Consider the following 19399-nt stretch of genomic DNA (forward strand, 5'->3'; position numbering starts at 1 on the left):
TACAGAAACCCTACTATAGTTTATATAAATACCCCGCTGTGTAGCCCCGGGGGCAGCCATTCCTGCACTGGTACAGCTGGGGTGTTTAGTACAGAAACCCTATTATAGTTTATATAAATACCCTGCTGTGTAGCCCCGGGGCAGCCATTCCTGCACTGGTACAGCTGGGGTGTTTGCTACAGAAACCCTACTATAGTTTATATAAATACCCCGCTGTGTAGCCCCGGGGCAGCCATTCCTGCACTGGTACAGCTGGGGTGTTTGCTACAGAAACCCTACTATAGTTTATATAAATACCCTGCTGTGTAGCCCCGGGGGCAGCCATTCCTGCACTGGTACAGCTGGGGTGTTTGCTACAGAAACCCTACTATAGTTTATATAAATACCCCCGCTGTGTAGCCCCGGGGGCAGCCATTCCTGCACTGGTACAGCTGGGGTGTTTGCTACAGAAACCCTACTATAGTTTATATAAATACCCCGCTGTGTAGCCCCGGGGGCAGCCATTCCTGCACTGGTACAGCTGGGGTGTTTGCTACAGAAACCCTACTATAGTTTATATAAATACCCCGCTGTGTAGCCCCGGGGGCAGCCATTCCTGCACTGGTACAGCTGGGGTGTTTGCTACAGAAACCCTACTATAGTTTATATAAATACCCCGCTGTGTAGCCCCGGGGGCAGCCATTCCTGCACTGGTACAGCTGGGGTGTTTGCTACAGAAACCCTACTATAGTTTATATAAATACCCCGCTGTGTAGCCCCGGGGGCAGCCATTCCTGCACTGGTACAGCTGGGGTGTTTGCTACAGAAACCCTACTATAGTTTATATAAATACCCCGCTGTGTAGCCCCGGGGGCAGCCATTCCTGCACTGGTACAGCTGGGGTGTTTGCTACAGAAACCCTACTATAGTTTATATAAATACCCCGCTGTGTAGCCCCGGGGGCAGCCATTCCTGCACTGGTACAGCTGGGGTGTTTGCTACAGAAACCCTACTATAGTTTATATAAATACCCTGCTGTGTAGCCCCGGGGGCAGCCATTCCTGCACTGGTACAGCTGGGGTGTTTGCTACAGAAACCCTACTATAGTTTATATAAATACCCCGCTGTGTAGCCCCGGGGGCAGCCATTCCTGCACTGGTACAGCTGGGGTGTTTGCTAGAGAAACCCTACTATAGTTTATATAAATACCCCGCTGTGTAGCCCCGGGGGCAGCCATTCCTGCACTGGTACAGCTGGGTGTTTGCTACAGAAACCCTATTATAGTTTATATAAATACCCCACTGTGTAGCCCCGGGGCAGCCATTCCTGCACTGGTACAGCTGGGGTGTTTGCTACAGAAACCCTACTATAGTTTATATAAATACCCCGCTGTGTAGCCCCGGGGGCAGCCATTCCTGCACTGGTACAGCTGGGGTGTTTGCTACAGAAACCCTACTATAGTTTATATAAATACCCTGCTGTGTAGCCCCAGGGGCAGCCATTCCTGCACTGGTGCAGCTGGGGTGTTTGCTACAGAAACCCTACTATAGTTTATATAAATACCCCGCTGTGTAGCCCCGGGGGCAGCCGTTCCTGCACTGGTACAGCTGGGGTGTTTGCTACAGAAACCCTACTATAGTTTATATAAATACCCCGCTGTGTAGCCCCGGGGGCAGCCATTCCTGCACTGGTACAGCTGGGGTGTTTGCTACAGAAACCCTACTATAGTTTATATAAATACCCCGCTGTGTAGCCCCGGGGGCAGCCATTCCTGCACTGGTACAGCTGGGGTGTTTGCTACAGAAACCCTATTATACTTTATATAAATACCCCACTGTGTAGCCCCGGGGGCAGCCATTCCTGCACTGGTACAGCTGGGGTGTTTGCAACAGAAACCCTACTATAGTTTATATAAATACCCCGCTGTGTAGCCCCGGGGGCAGCCATTCCTGCACTGGTACAGCTGGGGTGTTTGCTACAGAAACCCTACTATAGTTTATATAAATACCCCGCTGTGTAGCCCCGGGGGCAGCCATTCCTGCACCGGTACAGCTGGGGTGTTTGCTAGAGAAACCCTACTATAGTTTATATAAATACCCCGCTGTGTAGCCCCGGGGGCAGCCGTTCCTGCACCGGTACAGCTGGGGTGTTTGCTACAGAAACCCTATTATAGTTTATATAAATACCCCGCTGTGTAGCCCCGGGGGCAGCCATTCCTGCACTGGTACAGCTGGGGTGTTTGCTACAGAAACCCTACTATAGTTTATATTAATACCCCGCTGTGTAGCCCCGGGGGCAGCCATTCCTGCACCGGTACAGCTGGGGTGTTTGCTACAGAAACCCTACTATAGTTTATATAAATACCCCGCTGTGTAGCCCCGGGGGCAGCCATTCCTGCACTGGTACAGCTGGGGTGTTTAGTACAGAAACCCTATTATAGTTTATATAAATACCCTGCTGTGTAGCCCCGGGGGCAGCCATTCCTGCACTGGTACAGCTGGGGTGTTTGCTACAGAAACCCTACTATAGTTTATATAAATACCCTGCTGTGTAGCCCCGGGGCAGCCATTCCTGCACTGGTACAGCTGGGGTGTTTGCTACAGAAACCCTACTATAGTTTATATAAATACCCTGCTGTGTAGCCCCGGGGGCAGCCATTCCTGCACTGGTACAGCTGGGGTGTTTGCTACAGAAACCCTACTATAGTTTATATAAATACCCCGCTGTGTAGCCCCGGGGGCAGCCATTCCTGCACTGGTACAGCTGGGGTGTTTGCTACAGAAACCCTACTATAGTTTATATAAATACCCCGCTGTGTAGCCCCGGGGGCAGCCATTCCTGCACTGGTACAGCTGGGGTGTTTAGTACAGAAACCCTATTATAGTTTATATAAATACCCTGCTGTGTAGCCCCGGGGCAGCCATTCCTGCACTGGTACAGCTGGGGTGTTTGCTACAGAAACCCTACTATAGTTTATATAAATACCCCGCTGTGTAGCCCCGGGGCAGCCATTCCTGCACTGGTACAGCTGGGGTGTTTGCTACAGAAACCCTACTATAGTTTATATAAATACCCTGCTGTGTAGCCCCGGGGGCAGCCATTCCTGCACTGGTACAGCTGGGGTGTTTGCTACAGAAACCCTACTATAGTTTATATAAATACCCCGCTGTGTAGCCCCGGGGGCAGCCATTCCTGCACTGGTACAGCTGGGGTGTTTGCTACAGAAACCCTACTATAGTTTATATAAATACCCCGCTGTGTAGCCCCGGGGGCAGCCATTCCTGCACTGGTACAGCTGGGGTGTTTGCTACAGAAACCCTACTATAGTTTATATAAATACCCCGCTGTGTAGCCCCGGGGGCAGCCATTCCTGCACTGGTACAGCTGGGGTGTTTGCTACAGAAACCCTACTATAGTTTATATAAATACCCCGCTGTGTAGCCCCGGGGGCAGCCATTCCTTCACTGGTACAGCTGGGGTGTTTGCTACAGAAACCCTACTATAGTTTATATAAATACCCCGCTGTGTAGCCCCGGGGGCAGCCATTCCTGCACTGGTACAGCTGGGGTGTTTGCTACAGAAACCCTACTATAGTTTATATAAATACCCCGCTGTGTAGCCCCGGGGGCAGCCATTCCTGCACTGGTACAGCTGGGGTGTTTGCTACAGAAACCCTACTATAGTTTATATAAATACCCCGCTGTGTAGCCCCGGGGGCAGCCATTCCTGCACTGGTACAGCTGGGGTGTTTGCTACAGAAACCCTACTATAGTTTATATAAATACCCCGCTGTGTAGCCCCGGGGGCAGCCATTCCTGCACTGGTACAGCTGGGGTGTTTGCTACAGAAACCCTACTATAGTTTATATAAATACCCCGCTGTGTAGCCCCGGGGGCAGCCATTCCTGCACTGGTACAGCTGGGGTGTTTGCTACAGAAACCCTACTATAGTTTATATAAATACCCCGCTGTGTAGCCCCGGGGCAGCCATTCCTGCACTGGTACAGCTGGGGTGTTTGCTACAGAAACCCTACTATAGTTTATATAAATACCCCGCTGTGTAGCCCCGGGGGCAGCCATTCCTGCACTGGTACAGCTGGGGTGTTTGCTAGAGAAACCCTACTATAGTTTATATAAATACCCCGCTGTGTAGCCCCGGGGGCAGCCATTCCTGCACTGGTACAGCTGGGGTGTTTGCTACAGAAACCCTACTATAGTTTATATAAATACCCCGCTGTGTAGCCCCGGGGGCAGCCATTCCTGCACTGGTACAGCTGGGGTGTTTGCTACAGAAACCCTACTATAGTTTATATAAATACCCCGCTGTGTAGCCCCTGGGGCAGCCATTCCTGCACCGGTACAGCTGGGGTGTTTGCTACAGAAACCCTACTATAGTTTATATAAATACCCCGCTGTGTAGCCCCTGGGGCAGCCATTCCTGCACCGGTACAGCTGGGGTGTTTGCTACAGAAACCCTACTATAGTTTATATAAATACCCCGCTGTGTAGCCCCGGGGGCAGCCATTCCTGCACTGGTACAGCTGGGGTGTTTGCTACAGAAACCCTACTATAGTTTATATAAATACCCCGCTGTGTAGCCCCGGGGGCAGCCATTCCTGCACTGGTACAGCTGGGGTGTTTGCTACAGAAACCCTACTATAGTTTATATAAATACCCCGCTGTGTAGCCCCGGGGGCAGCCATTCCTGCACTGGTACAGCTGGGGTGTTTGCTACAGAAACCCTACTATAGTTTATATAAATACCCCGCTGTGTAGCCCCGGGGGCAGCCGTTCCTGCACTGGTACAGCTGGGGTGTTTGCTACAGAAACCCTACTATAGTTTATATAAATACCCTGCTGTGTAGCCCCGGGGGCAGCCATTCCTGCACTGGTACAGCTGGGGTGTTTGCTACAGAAACCCTACTATAGTTTATATAAATACCCCACTGTGTAGCCCCGGGGGCAGCCGTTCCTGCACTGGTACAGCTGGGGTGTTTGCTACAGAAACCCTACTATAGTTTATATAAATACCCCGCTGTGTAGCCCCGGGGGCAGCCATTCCTGCACTGGTACAGCTGGGGTGTTTGCTACAGAAACCCTACTATAGTTTATATAAATACCCCGCTGTGTAGCCCCGGGGGCAGCCATTCCTGCACCGGTACAGCTGGGGTGTTTGCTACAGTTTCAACCACTAGAGGGCACTAAATGCAGTGCATCTGTATTGGAATTGAGCTACAAGAACCACACATTAGTGCGGTGCTAACAAAATGTATAGTAAAAAAGCCATTAAAATCTAAAATGATAACGTTTGTGTTAATATAGGGGGGTAAGTAATATGAGAGGGAGGATGAGAAAGGGCAAGTTATGCACTACTATATGTCTAACTGCATTGGAGCAAACACACACACAGCTGTATATGCTTTTATCACACAGCTACAGCCCACTCTATGCAGCAGCCCCGACACCATTAGCCGACTCCACCCACATGAGAGCACAATTCCGTTTATTATGTCGCTGTATATGGGCTGGGCAGGAGTTGGGCAGCAGTTGGGTAGGAGTTGTGAAAATATGATATTGCTACCAGAAGCTGGGTGCAAGTTCAAGAAGACATAACATGAAGCTCCTCCTATACCAGAGCCTGATGCTCCTCTCCTGGTACCAATGTAAGTGTTTCTTTTATTCATGTGCCGCGTTGTTGCTAGGGGCCACAGCCTGTATGGATACCCCCAAAGTTACTAGACAGGGGACAGCCAGTCAGTCCATAAAAAGGAGCAAAGGTACAGGTTACACAGCAGAATACAATGGGTTTAGTTCTTTCACAGGAAGATAAACAGGGGGTAAAAAATATTCATAGTGAATTCCTCCCTCATATAAATGTAGCCCACTTTATCTTTAATTGTGGCACTACCTGCTGATCTATCACTATACTTGGCGCTTTCAGAGATCCTGAGCCCCGCTTACTTTGGGGAACAGCTGATACTTTATACTTTGGCGTGCCTCCACCCAGGATAGAGATAGAATGAACTATAACTCCCCTCCTGAGACCTTAATACTGTACTGCTGTGTGGGGACTCCCAGCCCTCCTGGCACCTTGCCCCCTCCCTGGGGTAGTTGCTTACCAGGCTGGTGGATCCTCCAGATATGCAGAGACAGGACACTGGATGGATGTTTAACCAGTGGAACTTATTTATTGTCACAGATGTATCAGACAGGCAGGTTACACACAGGAGCAATGAGGCAGTCAGGGTATACTCCCTTTTCCTTAAGAGACCCTCTCTCCACGAGATATTAGCAGTACTACACGCCAGATGATTCCCTTTAGGGGTTCCCTCCGGTACTTCTCGCCAGAAGCCCCTCTCTAGGGCACTTCCCGGTACTCCCGCCAAGCGGACACCCCCTCAGCAGACCTCACCCCGGTACTTCCACTTAGATACCCCTGGATTAGGCAAATCTCCTACACTTAGCACTTTATACCCTGACTCCAGCTATGAGTGCTGATGGATCTTAATCCATTACACCTCCTGTCGGGGCCACGCTACCCAGCTAGATAACCTGTCTCCCACTCCTAGAGTGGTCTATAACAATTCTCTAACTGTCTAATGCTAACCTGTGGTATACCTCTTATCCAAGAGGGGTCCCAGGCTGAAAGACCTAAAGGCACATGGCTGCACAACTTTATATACTGTGTGCACCCTGTGGCCTAACTATTGAACTGCAGGGAAGCTAAATCCCAGTTAACCCTTATAGTACCAAACCACCCAAGGTGTCCCACTACTAGAGTGTTACCCTCCCTTGGGGTCTATCCTGGGGGCAACCATCCTAGGGGACCCAAATTTTGGGGAACCCTACATTCTCCCCCCACAAGAAAAATGTCACCTCCCGGCTGACATACCTTTAACCAAAACATATACATTTTACCCGACATTACTTATACCAAAATCACTTCGTCACAGTCCCTCGCGGCGTCTGCGCAGGAACCTGTAAAACCTGGTAAAGAAACAGTAAACACAATTTTACCTTTCCCACCACCCCCAAAGTCTTGGTATAAGTCCCAAATAGTCTTTGCCCCTCCAAGAAGTATCACACTTACACTCAGAAAGCACAAGACAATGTATCTCAAAGGCAGACTTTAAAACTTTATTAAACAAATCCCTCCGGATTCCTCCTCCCCCTTCCTCCTTGAGGGAGTCCTACTCCCCAGGCGATCAGCACCTGCAGGGAGTCTTCCACCAACGGGTGGGTATGTGCACACAACTAGGCAGCTCCAGCCGGTAGCTGCAACACTCTCATTTAGGGCCAAAACTTCGGGGCCTTTACCCCGCAACAGCAGATTCTCCCCTTCTTGGGAGGGATGGCTGAGCAGTCCGTCACTCACCATCAACTTTTAAACTCAAAGGGATTCACCCTTGACTGTAGCCCCCTCACACGAGATATGTGAAGCGTTGCTGCACGTCTTCATAGGAGGTGTAGTAACGTGGATGTGGCTTCTCCACCATCCGGCCATCTTCCAGATATGCCTCAGTGCTGAACAGTCGGGGCCCTGGGTTCCGTTTACCACAACTGTGCACTGCGTGCTTCATGATAGTACGACCCCACCACCATTCCTTCTCCGTCTTACGGATATACTGCCAAGCCTGCATCCGCCTGGCCCTCTCGGGGTGACTGAGGATATTGAGGGGCATTTTCTCCCTACGTTTAATGTCTTCCACCACCCACTCCTCCAGCATGCTTTCCACTCTTTCAAAGACCCAGAGGGGGGCGTAGGGCATATAGTATCCCCACATGCGGTACACCCGGAAATTGATGGTGCGCTGTACTCGAGACACCGACTTAAATACATCAGGGTTGGCTTCCCCGGGGAGTACCCAGAAAAACTTCTCCTCCTCCTTGCTTATCTTAGGAGGGGCTAGAAAACCAGTGGGGGCCCCCATCGGTGGGCTAAGAGCACGCTCTCCGTCTCCTTCCCCTTGATCGCTCCAACTTGGAGGGGTCTCACTAGAAGATTGGTTGGGACTGTCCCCGTAATGGCGGCGGGTCTCTATGCTGGCCATGGCCCCTTTAAGGGTCTGTAGATAGGACTTGGGGGGTAACACTTCTTCCCGTCCCGACTCATCAAAAGCAGGGGATGGGGGACCCATAAACTCCTCCCAATCTAGGTCGCGGGACCCCGAATAGCATCGGTGAAACTTTGCTTTGCCCCCCCACTTTGGCCAGGGTTTACGGAGACTCACCCGGGCCTCCTTTACGATTAGCGGCCTTGGTTCCTCCAGACCCTCCATGTCCCCGGCCGCTGCCACCGCCAGCACGGGAATGGCGGGAGCGCCTATCTCCTCATCCGCCGCCGCTTCCACCACTGCAAGTGGTTCAGTGGGAGCGCAGGCGTCCTCTGGGGGATCTTGTGTGGGGCTCGGATCCCCGGCCCCACTGTCGCTGACACCCTCTGGGTCATCCGTCTCCTTGTCCGGCTCGTCCACCTCCAAGGACATTTCCTCTAAGGCCTCAGAGAGGGTCTCCCCCTCCTCGGTTCTCTCCACCGGGGGATCCATATCCGCCGGCCCATACCAGTAGGTCCGGTCGCACTGTGGGCACCTCGCCCCGGGTTGCATCATACCCCCGACCACCTCACCATCGCACCCCCCACACAGGGGTATCATCTGGGGGATGTTTCCATTCACCCTCTTCTCGTAGAAGGTTCCGGACCACATGAACTGTCGGCCAGTGTCCCTCAGCATTAACCCCGGCTCCCCAGTTCCCACTGGGTCGGGAGATGGGGTAGGGCAGAGAGACCTTTCCTCACTGGTGGCCATCTTCTTCTTCTCTTTTAGGTGTTGTGCTGGTAGCATACACTCCACCTCTCTCATTAGTGGCTCACAACGCTCTCCTGTTCCCAAAATGGCCGCGGTGATGTCACCGGCCACAGTCACGCCCCCTCACTTTGGCGCACTTTCCTCGGGGTTCTGTAGGCTGCTTGATCACTGGGGCGGTACCGACAATCAGGAATATTCTGCCTCCTCCCCCTCACTGGACCTCCCACGGAGTTTCCCGGGTCTGTTTGGCGCCACTAGCCTGCAATCTGATTGGCCCAGAGCTACTCCTCTGCTCTTTTGGCGCCAATTGTTCCTCTCCGGATACAGATTCAGGGTACCCAACATTTAACCCATACGGAGGTCAGGCTTCCAAATTCACACTAGGCCCAAATGCGGTTATGGCCCTTCTGCACTGTGCTTGCTGTTCTTTTGCTGCTGTTTCGAGATCTCAGCAGTGCCTCCAAATGTAGCCCACTTTATCTTTAATTGTGGCACTACCTGCTGATCTTTCACTATACTTGGCGCTTTCAGAGATCCTGAGCCCCGCTTACTTTGGGGAACAGCTGATACTTTATACTTTGGCGTGCCTCCACCCAGGATAGAGATAGAATGAACTATAACTCCCCTCCTGAGACCTTAATACTGTACTGCTGTGTGGGGACTCCCAGCACTCCTGGCACCTTGCCCCCTCCCTGGGGTAGTTGCTTACCAGGCAGGTGGATCCTCCAGATATGCAGAGACAGGACACTGGATGGATGTTTAACCAGTGGAACTTATTTATTGTCACAGATGTATCAGACAGGCAGGTTACACACAGGAGCAATGAGGCAGTCAGGGTATACTCCCTTTTCCTTAAGAGACCCTCTCTCCACGAGATATTAGCAGTACTACACGCCAGATGATTCCCTTTAGGGGTTCCCTCCGGTACTTCTCGCCAGAAGCCCCTCTCTAGGGCACTTCCCGGTACTCCCGCCAAGCGGACACCCCCTCAGCAGACCTCACCCCGGTACTTCCACTTAGATACCCCTGGATCAAGCTAATCTCCTATACTTAACACTTTATACCCTGACTCCAGCTATGAGTGCTGGTGGATCTTAATCCATTACACCTCCTGTAGGGGCCACGCTGCCCAACTAGATAACCTGTCTCCCACTCCTAGAGTGGTCTATAACAATTCTCTAACTGTCTAATGCTAACCTGTGGTATACCTCTTATCCAAGAGGGGTCCCAGGCTGAAAGACCTAAAGGCACATGGCTGCACAACTTTATATACTGTGTGCACCCTGTGGCCTAACTATTGAACTGCAGGGAAGCTAAATCCCAGTTAACCCTTATAGTACCAAACCACCCAAGGTGTCCCACTACTAGAGTGTTACCCTCCCTTGGGGTCTATCCTGGGGGCAACCATCCTAGGGGACCCAAATTTTGGGGAACCCTACATAAAGTTATACATTTGTTGCCAAGAAATGGTGTAGGTTGTAGATTTATAGAATTAACATTTTTTTTGAAGATACTTCTCTCAATTAGGACACCCACTTGTCACCCTGATTCTAAAGAAAAACCTCCCTTGATCCCCCCAGTCTCAGTAACATGCACCCCATCTCTCTGCCCCATCTCTCTGCCCCCTTCTGTCTCTGCTTGTGCCCTCAGTATCCAATCAGCTGAAGCCATACCATTCCAATCACTCATTGGTCGTTTAGTGTCCCCTACACTGGGGCATCGGCTTCTCCATCCCCCCTTTTTTTGTCTCTTTTGGGGTTTCTCCTGGCCCCTTATTATTTTCCAGGTTTGAAACCTTTGGTTTTTTCTTAATTTTATAGTACTTGACCTCTGAGTTAACATTTAGTACGATGTAGAGAGTAATATTGAGACAATTTGCAATTGGTCTTCATTTTTTATTATTTGCAGTTTGTTAGTTATTTCACTTTTTGTTCAGCAGCTCTCCAGTTTGGAGTTTCAGCAGCTATCTGGTTGCTAGGGTCCAAATTACCTTAGCAACCAGGGAGTGGGTTAAATGAGAGGCTGATATATGTATAGGAGAGGGGCTGAATAGAAAGATAAGGAATAAAAAGTAACGAAAACATTGGAGCCTCACAAAGCAACAGTTTTTGGCTGCCGGGGTCAGTGACCCCCATTTGAAAGCTGGGAAGAGTTAAAAGAAGGCAAATAATTAAAAATCTATAAAAAAAAATAAAATAATGAAGACCAATTAAAATGTTGCTTAGAATTAGCAGTTCTATAACAGACTAATAAAGATGTGTGTAACTAACGTAGCATTAGTGATAGTAACATAGTAACATAGTAACATAGTAAGTTGGGTTGAAAAAAGACATACGTCCATCAAGTTCAACCATAATGCCTATATCTAACCTGCCTAACTACTAGTTGATCCAGAGGAAGGCAAAAAACCCATCTGAAGCCTCTCTAAATTGCCCCAGAGGGGAAAAAATTCCTTCCTGACTCCAAGATGGCAATCGGACCAGTCCCTGGGGCAACTTGTATTAAGAGTTATCTCCCCTACCCCTGTATTCCCTCACTTGTACTGAGAGCTATCTCCCCTACCCCTGTATTCCCTCACTTGTACTGAGAGCTATCTCCCATAACCCCTGTATTCCCTCACTTGTACTGAGAGCTATCTCCCCTACCCCTGTATTCCCTCACTTGTACTGAGAGCTATCTCCCATAACCCCTGTATTCCCTCACTTGTACTGAGAGTTATCTCCCCTACCCCTGTATTCCCTCACTTGTACTGAGAGCTATCTCCCCTACCCCTGTATTCCCTCACTTGTACTGAGAGCTATCCCCCTACCCCTGTATTCCCTCACTTGTACTGAGAGCTATCCCCCATACCCCTGTATTCCCTCACTTGTACTGAGAGCTATCTCCCCTACCCCTGTATTCCCTCACTTGTACTGAGAGCTATCCCCCCTACCCCTGTATTCCCTCACTTGTACTGAGAGCTATCTCCCCTACCCCTGTATTCCCTCACTTGTACTGAGAGCTATCTCCCCTACCCCTGTATTTCCTCACTTGTACTGAGAGTTATCTCCCCTACCCCTGTATTCCCTCACTTGTACTGAGAGATATCCCCCCTACCCCTGTATTCCCTCACTTGTACTGAGAGCTATCTCCCCTACCCCTGTATTTCCTCACTTGTACTGAGAGCTATCCCCCCTACCCCTGTATTCCCTCACTTGTACTGAGAGCTATCTCCCCTACCCCTGTATTCCCTCACTTGTACTGAGAGCTATCTCCCCTACCCCTGTATTTCCTCACTTGTACTGAGAGTTATCTCCCCTACCCCTGTATTCCCTCACTTGTACTGAGAGATATCCCCCCTACCCCTGTATTCCCTCACTTGTACTGAGAGCTATCTCCCCTACCCCTGTATTCCCTCACTTGTACTGAGAGCTATCTCCCCTACCCCTGTATTCCCTCACTTGTACTGAGAGCTATCTCCCCTACCCCTGTATTCCCTCACTTGTACTGAGAGCTATCCCCCCTACCCCTGTATTCCCTCACTTGTACTGAGAGTTATCTCCCCTACCCCTGTATTCCCTCACTTGTACTGAGAGCTATCTCCCCTACCCCTGTATTCCCTCACTTGTACTGAGAGTTATCTCCCCTACCCCTGTATTCCCTCACTTGTACTGAGAGCTATCCCCCCTACCCCTGTATTCCCTCACTTGTACTGAGAGCTATCTCCCCTACCCCTGTATTCCCTCACTTGTACTGAGAGCTATCCCCCCTACCCCTGTATTCCCTCACTTGTACTGAGAGCTATCTCCCCTACCCCTGTATTCCCTCACTTGTACTGAGAGCTATCTCCCCTACCCCTGTATTCCCTCACTTGTACTGAGAGCTATCTCCCCTACCCCTGTATTCCCTCACTTGTACTGAGAGCTATCTCCCCTACCCCTGTATTCCCTCACTTGTACTGAGAGCTATCTCCCCTACCCCTGTATTCCCTCACTTGTACTGAGAGCTATCTCCCCTACCCCTGTATTCCCTCACTTGTACTGAGAGCTATCCCCCTACCCCTGTATTCCCTCACTTGTACTGAGAGCTATCTCCCCTACCCCTGTATTCCCTCACTTGTACTGAGAGCTATCCCCCCTACCCCTGTATTCCCTCACTTGTACTGAGAGCTATCCCCCCTACCCCTGTATTCCCTCACTTGTACTGAGAGCTATCTCCCCTACCCCTGTATTCCCTCATTTGTACTGAGAGCTATCCCCCTACCCCTGTATTCCCTCACTTGTACTGAGAGCTATCCCCCCTACCCCTGTATTCCCTCACTTGTACTGAGAGCTATCCCCCCTACCCCTGTATTCCCTCACTTGTACTGAGAGCTATCCCCCCTACCCCTGTATTCCCTCACTTGTACTGAGAGCTATCCCCCCTACCCCTGTATTCCCTCACTTGTACTGAGAGCTATCTCCCCTACCCCTGTATTCCCTCACTTGTACTGAGAGCTATCTCCCCTACCCCTGTATTCCCTCACTTGTACTGAGAGCTATCTCCCATACCCCTGTATTCCCTCACTTGTACTGAGAGCTATCTCCCCTACCCCTGTATTCCCTCACTTGTACTGAGAGCTATCTCCCCTACCCCTGTATTCCCTCACTTGTACTGAGAGCTATCTCCCATACCCCTGTATTCCCTCACTTGTACTGAGAGCTATCCCCCCTACCCCTGTATTCCCTCACTTGTACTGAGAGCTATCTCCCCTACCCCTGTATTCCCTCACTTGTACTGAGAGCTATCCCCCCTACCCCTGTATTCCCTCACTTGTACTGAGAGCTATCCCCCCTACCCCTGTATTCCCTCACTTGTACTGAGAGCTATCTCCCCTACCCCTGTATTCCCTCACTTGTACTGAGAGCTATCCCCCCTACCCCTGTATTCCCTCACTTGTACTGAGAGCTATCTCCCCTACCCCTGTATTCCCTCACTTGTACTGAGAGCTATCTCCCCTACCCCTGTATTCCCTCACTTGTACTGAGAGCTATCTCCCTACCCCTGTATTCCCTCACTTGTACTGAGAGCTATCTCCCCTACCCCTGTATTCCCTCACTTGTACTGAGAGCTATCTCCCCTACCCCTGTATTCCCTCACTTGTACTGAGAGCTATCTCCCCTACCCCTGTATTCCCTCACTTGTACTGAGAGCTATCTCCCCTACCCCTGTATTCCCTCACTTGTACTGAGAGCTATCTCCCCTACCCCTGTATTCCCTCACTTGTACTGAGAGCTATCTCCCCTACCCCTGTATTCCCTCACTTGTACTGAGAGCTATCCCCCATACCCCTGTATTCCCTCACTTGTACTGAGAGCTATCCCCCCTACCCCTGTATTCCCTCACTTGTACTGAGAGCTATCTCCCCTACCCCTGTATTCCCTCACTTGTACTGAGAGCTATCTCCCCTACCCCTGTATTCCCTCACTTGTACTGAGAGCTATCCCCCTACCCCTGTATTCCCTCACTTGTACTGAGAGCTATCTCCCATACCCCTGTATTCCCTCACTTGTACTGAGAGCTATCTCCCATACCCATGTATTCCCTCACTTGTACTGAGAGCTATCTCCCCTACCCCTGTATTCCCTCACTTGTACTGAGAGCTATCTCCCATAACCCTGTATTCCCTCACTTGTACTGAGAGCTATCTCCCCTACCCCTGTATTCCCTCACTTGTACTGAGAGCTATCTCCCATACCCCTGTATTCCTCACTTGTACTGAGAGCTATCCCCCCTACCCCTGTATTCCCTCACTTGTACTGAGAGCTATCTCCCATAACCCTGTATTCCCTCACTTGTACTGAGAGCTATCTCCCGTACCCATGTATTCCCTCACTTGTACTGAGAGCTATCCCCCCTACCCCTGTATTCCCTCACTTGTACTGAGAGCTATCTCCCCTACCCCTGTATTCCCTCACTTGTACTGAGAGCTATCCCCCCTACCCCTGTATTCCCTCACTTGTACTGAGAGCTATCTCCCCTACCCCTGTATTCCCTCACTTGTACTGAGAGCTATCTCCCATAACCCTGTATTCCCTCACTTGTACTGAGAGCTATCTCCCGTACCCATGTATTCCCTCACTTGTACTGAGAGCTATCCCCCCTACCCCTGTATTCCCTCACTTGTACTGAGAGCTATCTCCCATACCCCTGTATTCCCTCACTTGTACTGAGAGCTATCTCCCATAACCCTGTATTCCCTCACTTGTACTGAGAGCTATCTCCCCTACCCCTGTATTCCCTCACTTGTACTGAGAGCTATCTCCCCTACCCCTGTATTCCCTCACTTGTACTGAGAGCTATCCCCCCTACCCCTGTATTCCCTCACTTGTACTGAGAGCTATCTCCCATAACCCTGTATTCCCTCACTTGTACTGAGAGCTATCTCCCATACCCATGTATTCCCTCACTTGTACTGAGAGCTATCCCCCCTACCCCTGTATTCCCTCACTTGTACTGAGAGCTATCTCCCATAACCCTGTATTCCCTCACTTGTACTGAGAGCTATCTCCCCTACCCCTGTATTCCCTCACTTGTACTGAGAGCTATCCCCCCTACCCCTGTATTCCCTCACTTGTACTGAGAGCTATCTCCCATACCCCTGTATTCCCTCACTTGTACTGAGAGCTATCTCCCATACCCATGTATTCCCTCACTTGTACTGAGAGCTATCCCCCCTACCCCTGTATTCCCTCACTTGTACTGAGAGCTATCTCCCATAACCCTGTATTCCCTCACTTGTACTGAGAGCTATCTCCCCTACCCCTGTATTCCCTCACTTGTACTGAGAGCTATCTCCCCTACCCCTGTATTCCCTCACTTGTACTGAGAGCTATCCCCCCTACCCCTGTATTCCCTCACTTGTACTGAGAGCTATCTCCCCTACCCCTGTATTCCCTCACTTGTACTGAGAGCTATCTCCCCTACCCCTGTATTCCCTCACTTGCTAAGAATCCATCCAGCCCCTTCTTAAAGCTATATAATGTATCAGCCAGCACGACTGATTCGGGGAGGGAATTCCACAACCTCACAGCTCTCACTGTAACAAATCCTTTCCGAATGTTTAAATGGAACCTCCCTTCTTCTAAACGGAGTGGGTGCCCTCGTGTCCGTTGGAAGGACCTACTGGTAAATAAAACATTAGAAAGGTTATTATATGATCCCCTTATATATTTATACATAGTTATCATGTCACCTCTTAAGCGCCTCTTCCCCAGTGTAAACAGACCCAACTGGGCCAGCCTTTCCCCATAACTGAGACTTTCCATACCCTTTACCAGCTTAGTTGCCCTTCTCTGGACCCTCTCTAACTCAATAATGTCCCGTTTGAGCACTGGAGACCAAAACTGAACAGCATATTCTAGATGGGGCCTTACCAGCGCTCTGTAAAGGGGAAGAATAACCCCCTCCTCCCGTGAATCTATACCCCTTTTAATACAGCTCAAAACCTTGTTTGCCCTTGCAGCTGCTGCCTGGCATTGCTTGCTACAGCCAAGTTTATTATCTACAAGGACTCCAAGGTCCTTCTCCATTATGGATTTGCCTAGTGCAGTCCCATTAAGGGTATACGGGGCTTACATATTTTTACATCCCAGGTGCATGACCTTACATTTATCCACATTAAATCTCATCTGCCACTTAGCTGCCCAGATTGCCAGTTGGTCAAGATCCTGCTGCAGGGATGTCACATCCTGGATAGAATTGACTGGTCTGCAGAGTTTTGTGTCATCTGCAAACACTGATACATTACTCATAATACCCTCCCCTAAGTCATTTATGAACAAATTAAACAAAAGTGGACCCAGTACAGAACCCTGAGGGACCCCACTGAGAACCTTACTCCAAGTAGAGAATGTGCCATTAACAACCACCCTCTGTACCCGATCCTGTAGCCAGTTTTCTATCCATGTGCAAACGACTTCACTAAGACCAATAGACCTTAGCTTAGAAAGCAGTCGTTTGTGGGGAACGGTATCAAATGCTTTGGCAAAATCCAAATAGATTATATCTACTGCATCCCCACTGTCCAGCTTCTTACTTACCTCATCATAAAAAGCAATTAAATTGGTCTGACATGACCTGTCCTTCATAAAGCCATGCTGATTACTGCTCATAATGCCATTCTCCACTACATAATTTTGAATGTGATCCCTTAACAAGCCTTCAAATAACTTGCCCACCACGGATGTCAAACTTACAGGCCTATAATTGCCAGGCTGAGATCTTACTCCCTTTTTAAATATGGGAGTGACATTCGCCTTCTTCCAATCACTAGGTACCATACCTGATGAAAGAGAGTCTGAGAATATCAGAAACAAGGGCCACTGCAATTCTGCCCCTAGCTCTCTCAGTACCCGAGGGTGTATTCCATCTGGCCCAGGTGCCTTGTTTACATTTATCGTGTGTAACCCTTTAAGCACCATATCCTGTGCCAGCCACTGTGTAGTTGGAGCTGAGGCAACAGTGCAGCTATTGGGTGGGACTTGGCCCACTGGCTCCCCCTACTGTATACACAGAAGAAAAGAACTGGTTAAAGGAACAGTAACACTAAAAAATAAAAATGTTTTAAAATAATTAAAATATAATGTACTGTTGCCCTGCACTGGTAAAAGTTGCATGTTTGCTTGAGAAAGACTACTATAGTTAATAGAAATAGCTGCTGTGTAGCCATGGGGGCAGCCATTTAAATTTAAAAAAGGAGAAAAGGCACAGGTTACATAAGAATATACCAGATAAACTGTGTAGAATACAATGGGAATCTGCTACTTATCTGTTATCTGCTTAGTAACCTGTGCCTTTTCTACTTTTTTCAATTTAAATGGCTGCCCCCATGGCTACACAGCAGGGTATTTATATAAACTGCTGTAGTGTTTATGAAGAAAACACACAACTTTTACCAGTGCAGAGCAATAGTATATAATATATTAATTATTTTTATACACTTTCATTTTTTGGTGTTACTGTTCCTTTAAGCACATCTGCCTTTTCTGTATCCGCTGTAACCATATTGTTATTATAACTCAATGGGGCCACACCCTCAACCTGCGTCTTTTTACTATTAATATACTTAAAAAACTTTTTGGGGTTAGTCTTGGCCTCGGCCGCGATGCGCTCCTCATTTTCTATCTTTGCCTTCCGGATTGCTGTTTTACAACACTTGTTATAGTGTTTATAATCATTAAACGCAGCTACTGTCCCCTCTGACTTATATTTCTTAAAAGCTTTCCTTTTTCTCCCTATTAACTTCTTTACCTCAGAGTTAAGCCACATAGGGTGATTCTTAACACTTCTACTTTTTCTTATTAATGGAATGAATTGAGAACAGTAATGATTTAATATCATTTTAAATGACAACCATTTCTGCTCTGTATTTTTATCAGAAAACATAATGCCCCAATCTATGCCCTGAAGCGCTGCCCTTAAGGAGCTAAAATTTGCCTTCCTAAAATTCAGTGTCTTTGTTGCCCCCGTGTAAATTTGTTTCCTGCACCAAACATTAAATGAAATAACATTATGGTCACTATTACCCAGGGGTTCAACCACTTGCACATTTGCTATACGTTCTGGGTCATTAGAGATCACTAGATCTAGTATAGCATGGTTCCTGGTTGGCTCCTCAACAACCTGTGACATAAAGTTGTCATGTAGCAAGTTTATAAACTTGTTCCCAGTTACTGTCCTGGCAGTACTATTGCCCCAGTCAATATCAGGGTAATTAAAATCCCCCATTATTATCACTTGCCCCAAACTAGCAGCCTTTTCTATTTGCAACAGGAGCTGGGCCTCCTCCTCCTCACTTACATTAGGGGGTCTATAGCATACCCCTACAATTAGTTTGGTAGATTCTTTACTATCTGTGAGAAGCTCAACCCATAAGGATTCAGCTCCCTCTGTTCCCCCCATCACTTCCTCCCTAATATTTGCTTTTAATTCCTGCTTAATGAACAGACACACTCCTCCTCCTTTTCTATTGCCCCTGTCCCTCCGAAACAATGTATACCCCCCAATATTAACTGCCCAGTCATGAGACTCATTCAACCAAGTTTCAGCAACTCCAATCACATCATATTTCCGCTCCAACGCCAGTACCTCCAGCTCTCCCATTTTACCAGTCAGACTCCTTGCATTGGTAAACATACATTTAATACTGGTTCCGGCGTGAGAATGACGTGTAAACAACTTATGGGCCTCCCTGCCATTATCAGTATCCCGAAGCAAGTCTCCTCCCCCATTTTCCCTTACTATGCCCACTACCTCATCTATCCTGTCTACCACAGAATTTCCCTCTGCACCCTCCCCCCCCACTCCTAGTTTAAAATCTCCTCCAACCCGCTAGCCATCTTTTCCCCCAAAGCAGCTGCCCCATCATCATTGAGGTGCAGCCCATCCCTGGCAAAGAGCCTGTAGCCGATTGAGAAATCAGCCCAGTTCTGGAGAAACCCAAAGCCCTCCTCCCTGCACCAATCTCTCAGCGAGGAGCCAATTTTTTCAGCAGGCACGGATTCACTGCGAAACTCCGCATTTCGCCATCAGCGAATTGTTTAGTGAAACTTCTGCAAAATTTTGCAGTGAAAATTCACAATGGCATCAAAAAAA

At 49.0% G+C, this 19399-nt stretch overlaps 1 protein-coding gene across 2 annotated transcripts in view; it reads left to right on the forward strand.

Annotated features, from left to right (window-relative positions):
* The first annotated feature begins 5459 nt into the window (after positions 1-5459).
* LOC100497768 (signaling lymphocytic activation molecule) overlaps positions 5460-19399 on the forward strand; it is a 39559-nt gene continuing 25619 nt past the window's right edge. The window contains exon 1 of one of the 2 annotated variants that reach the window (XM_031891911.1): positions 5460-5641. In XM_031891911.1, coding sequence (XP_031747771.1) covers positions 5593-5641 — 49 coding nt within the window. In that variant the 5' untranslated portion in view covers positions 5460-5592. The remainder of the gene's footprint in view (positions 5642-19399) is intronic. The other variant, XM_031891910.1, reaches the window with a different exon arrangement.

Source organism: Xenopus tropicalis, chromosome 8, assembly GCF_000004195.4.
Source record: "Xenopus tropicalis strain Nigerian chromosome 8, UCB_Xtro_10.0, whole genome shotgun sequence".
Lineage (NCBI taxonomy): Eukaryota > Metazoa > Chordata > Amphibia > Anura > Pipidae > Xenopus > Xenopus tropicalis.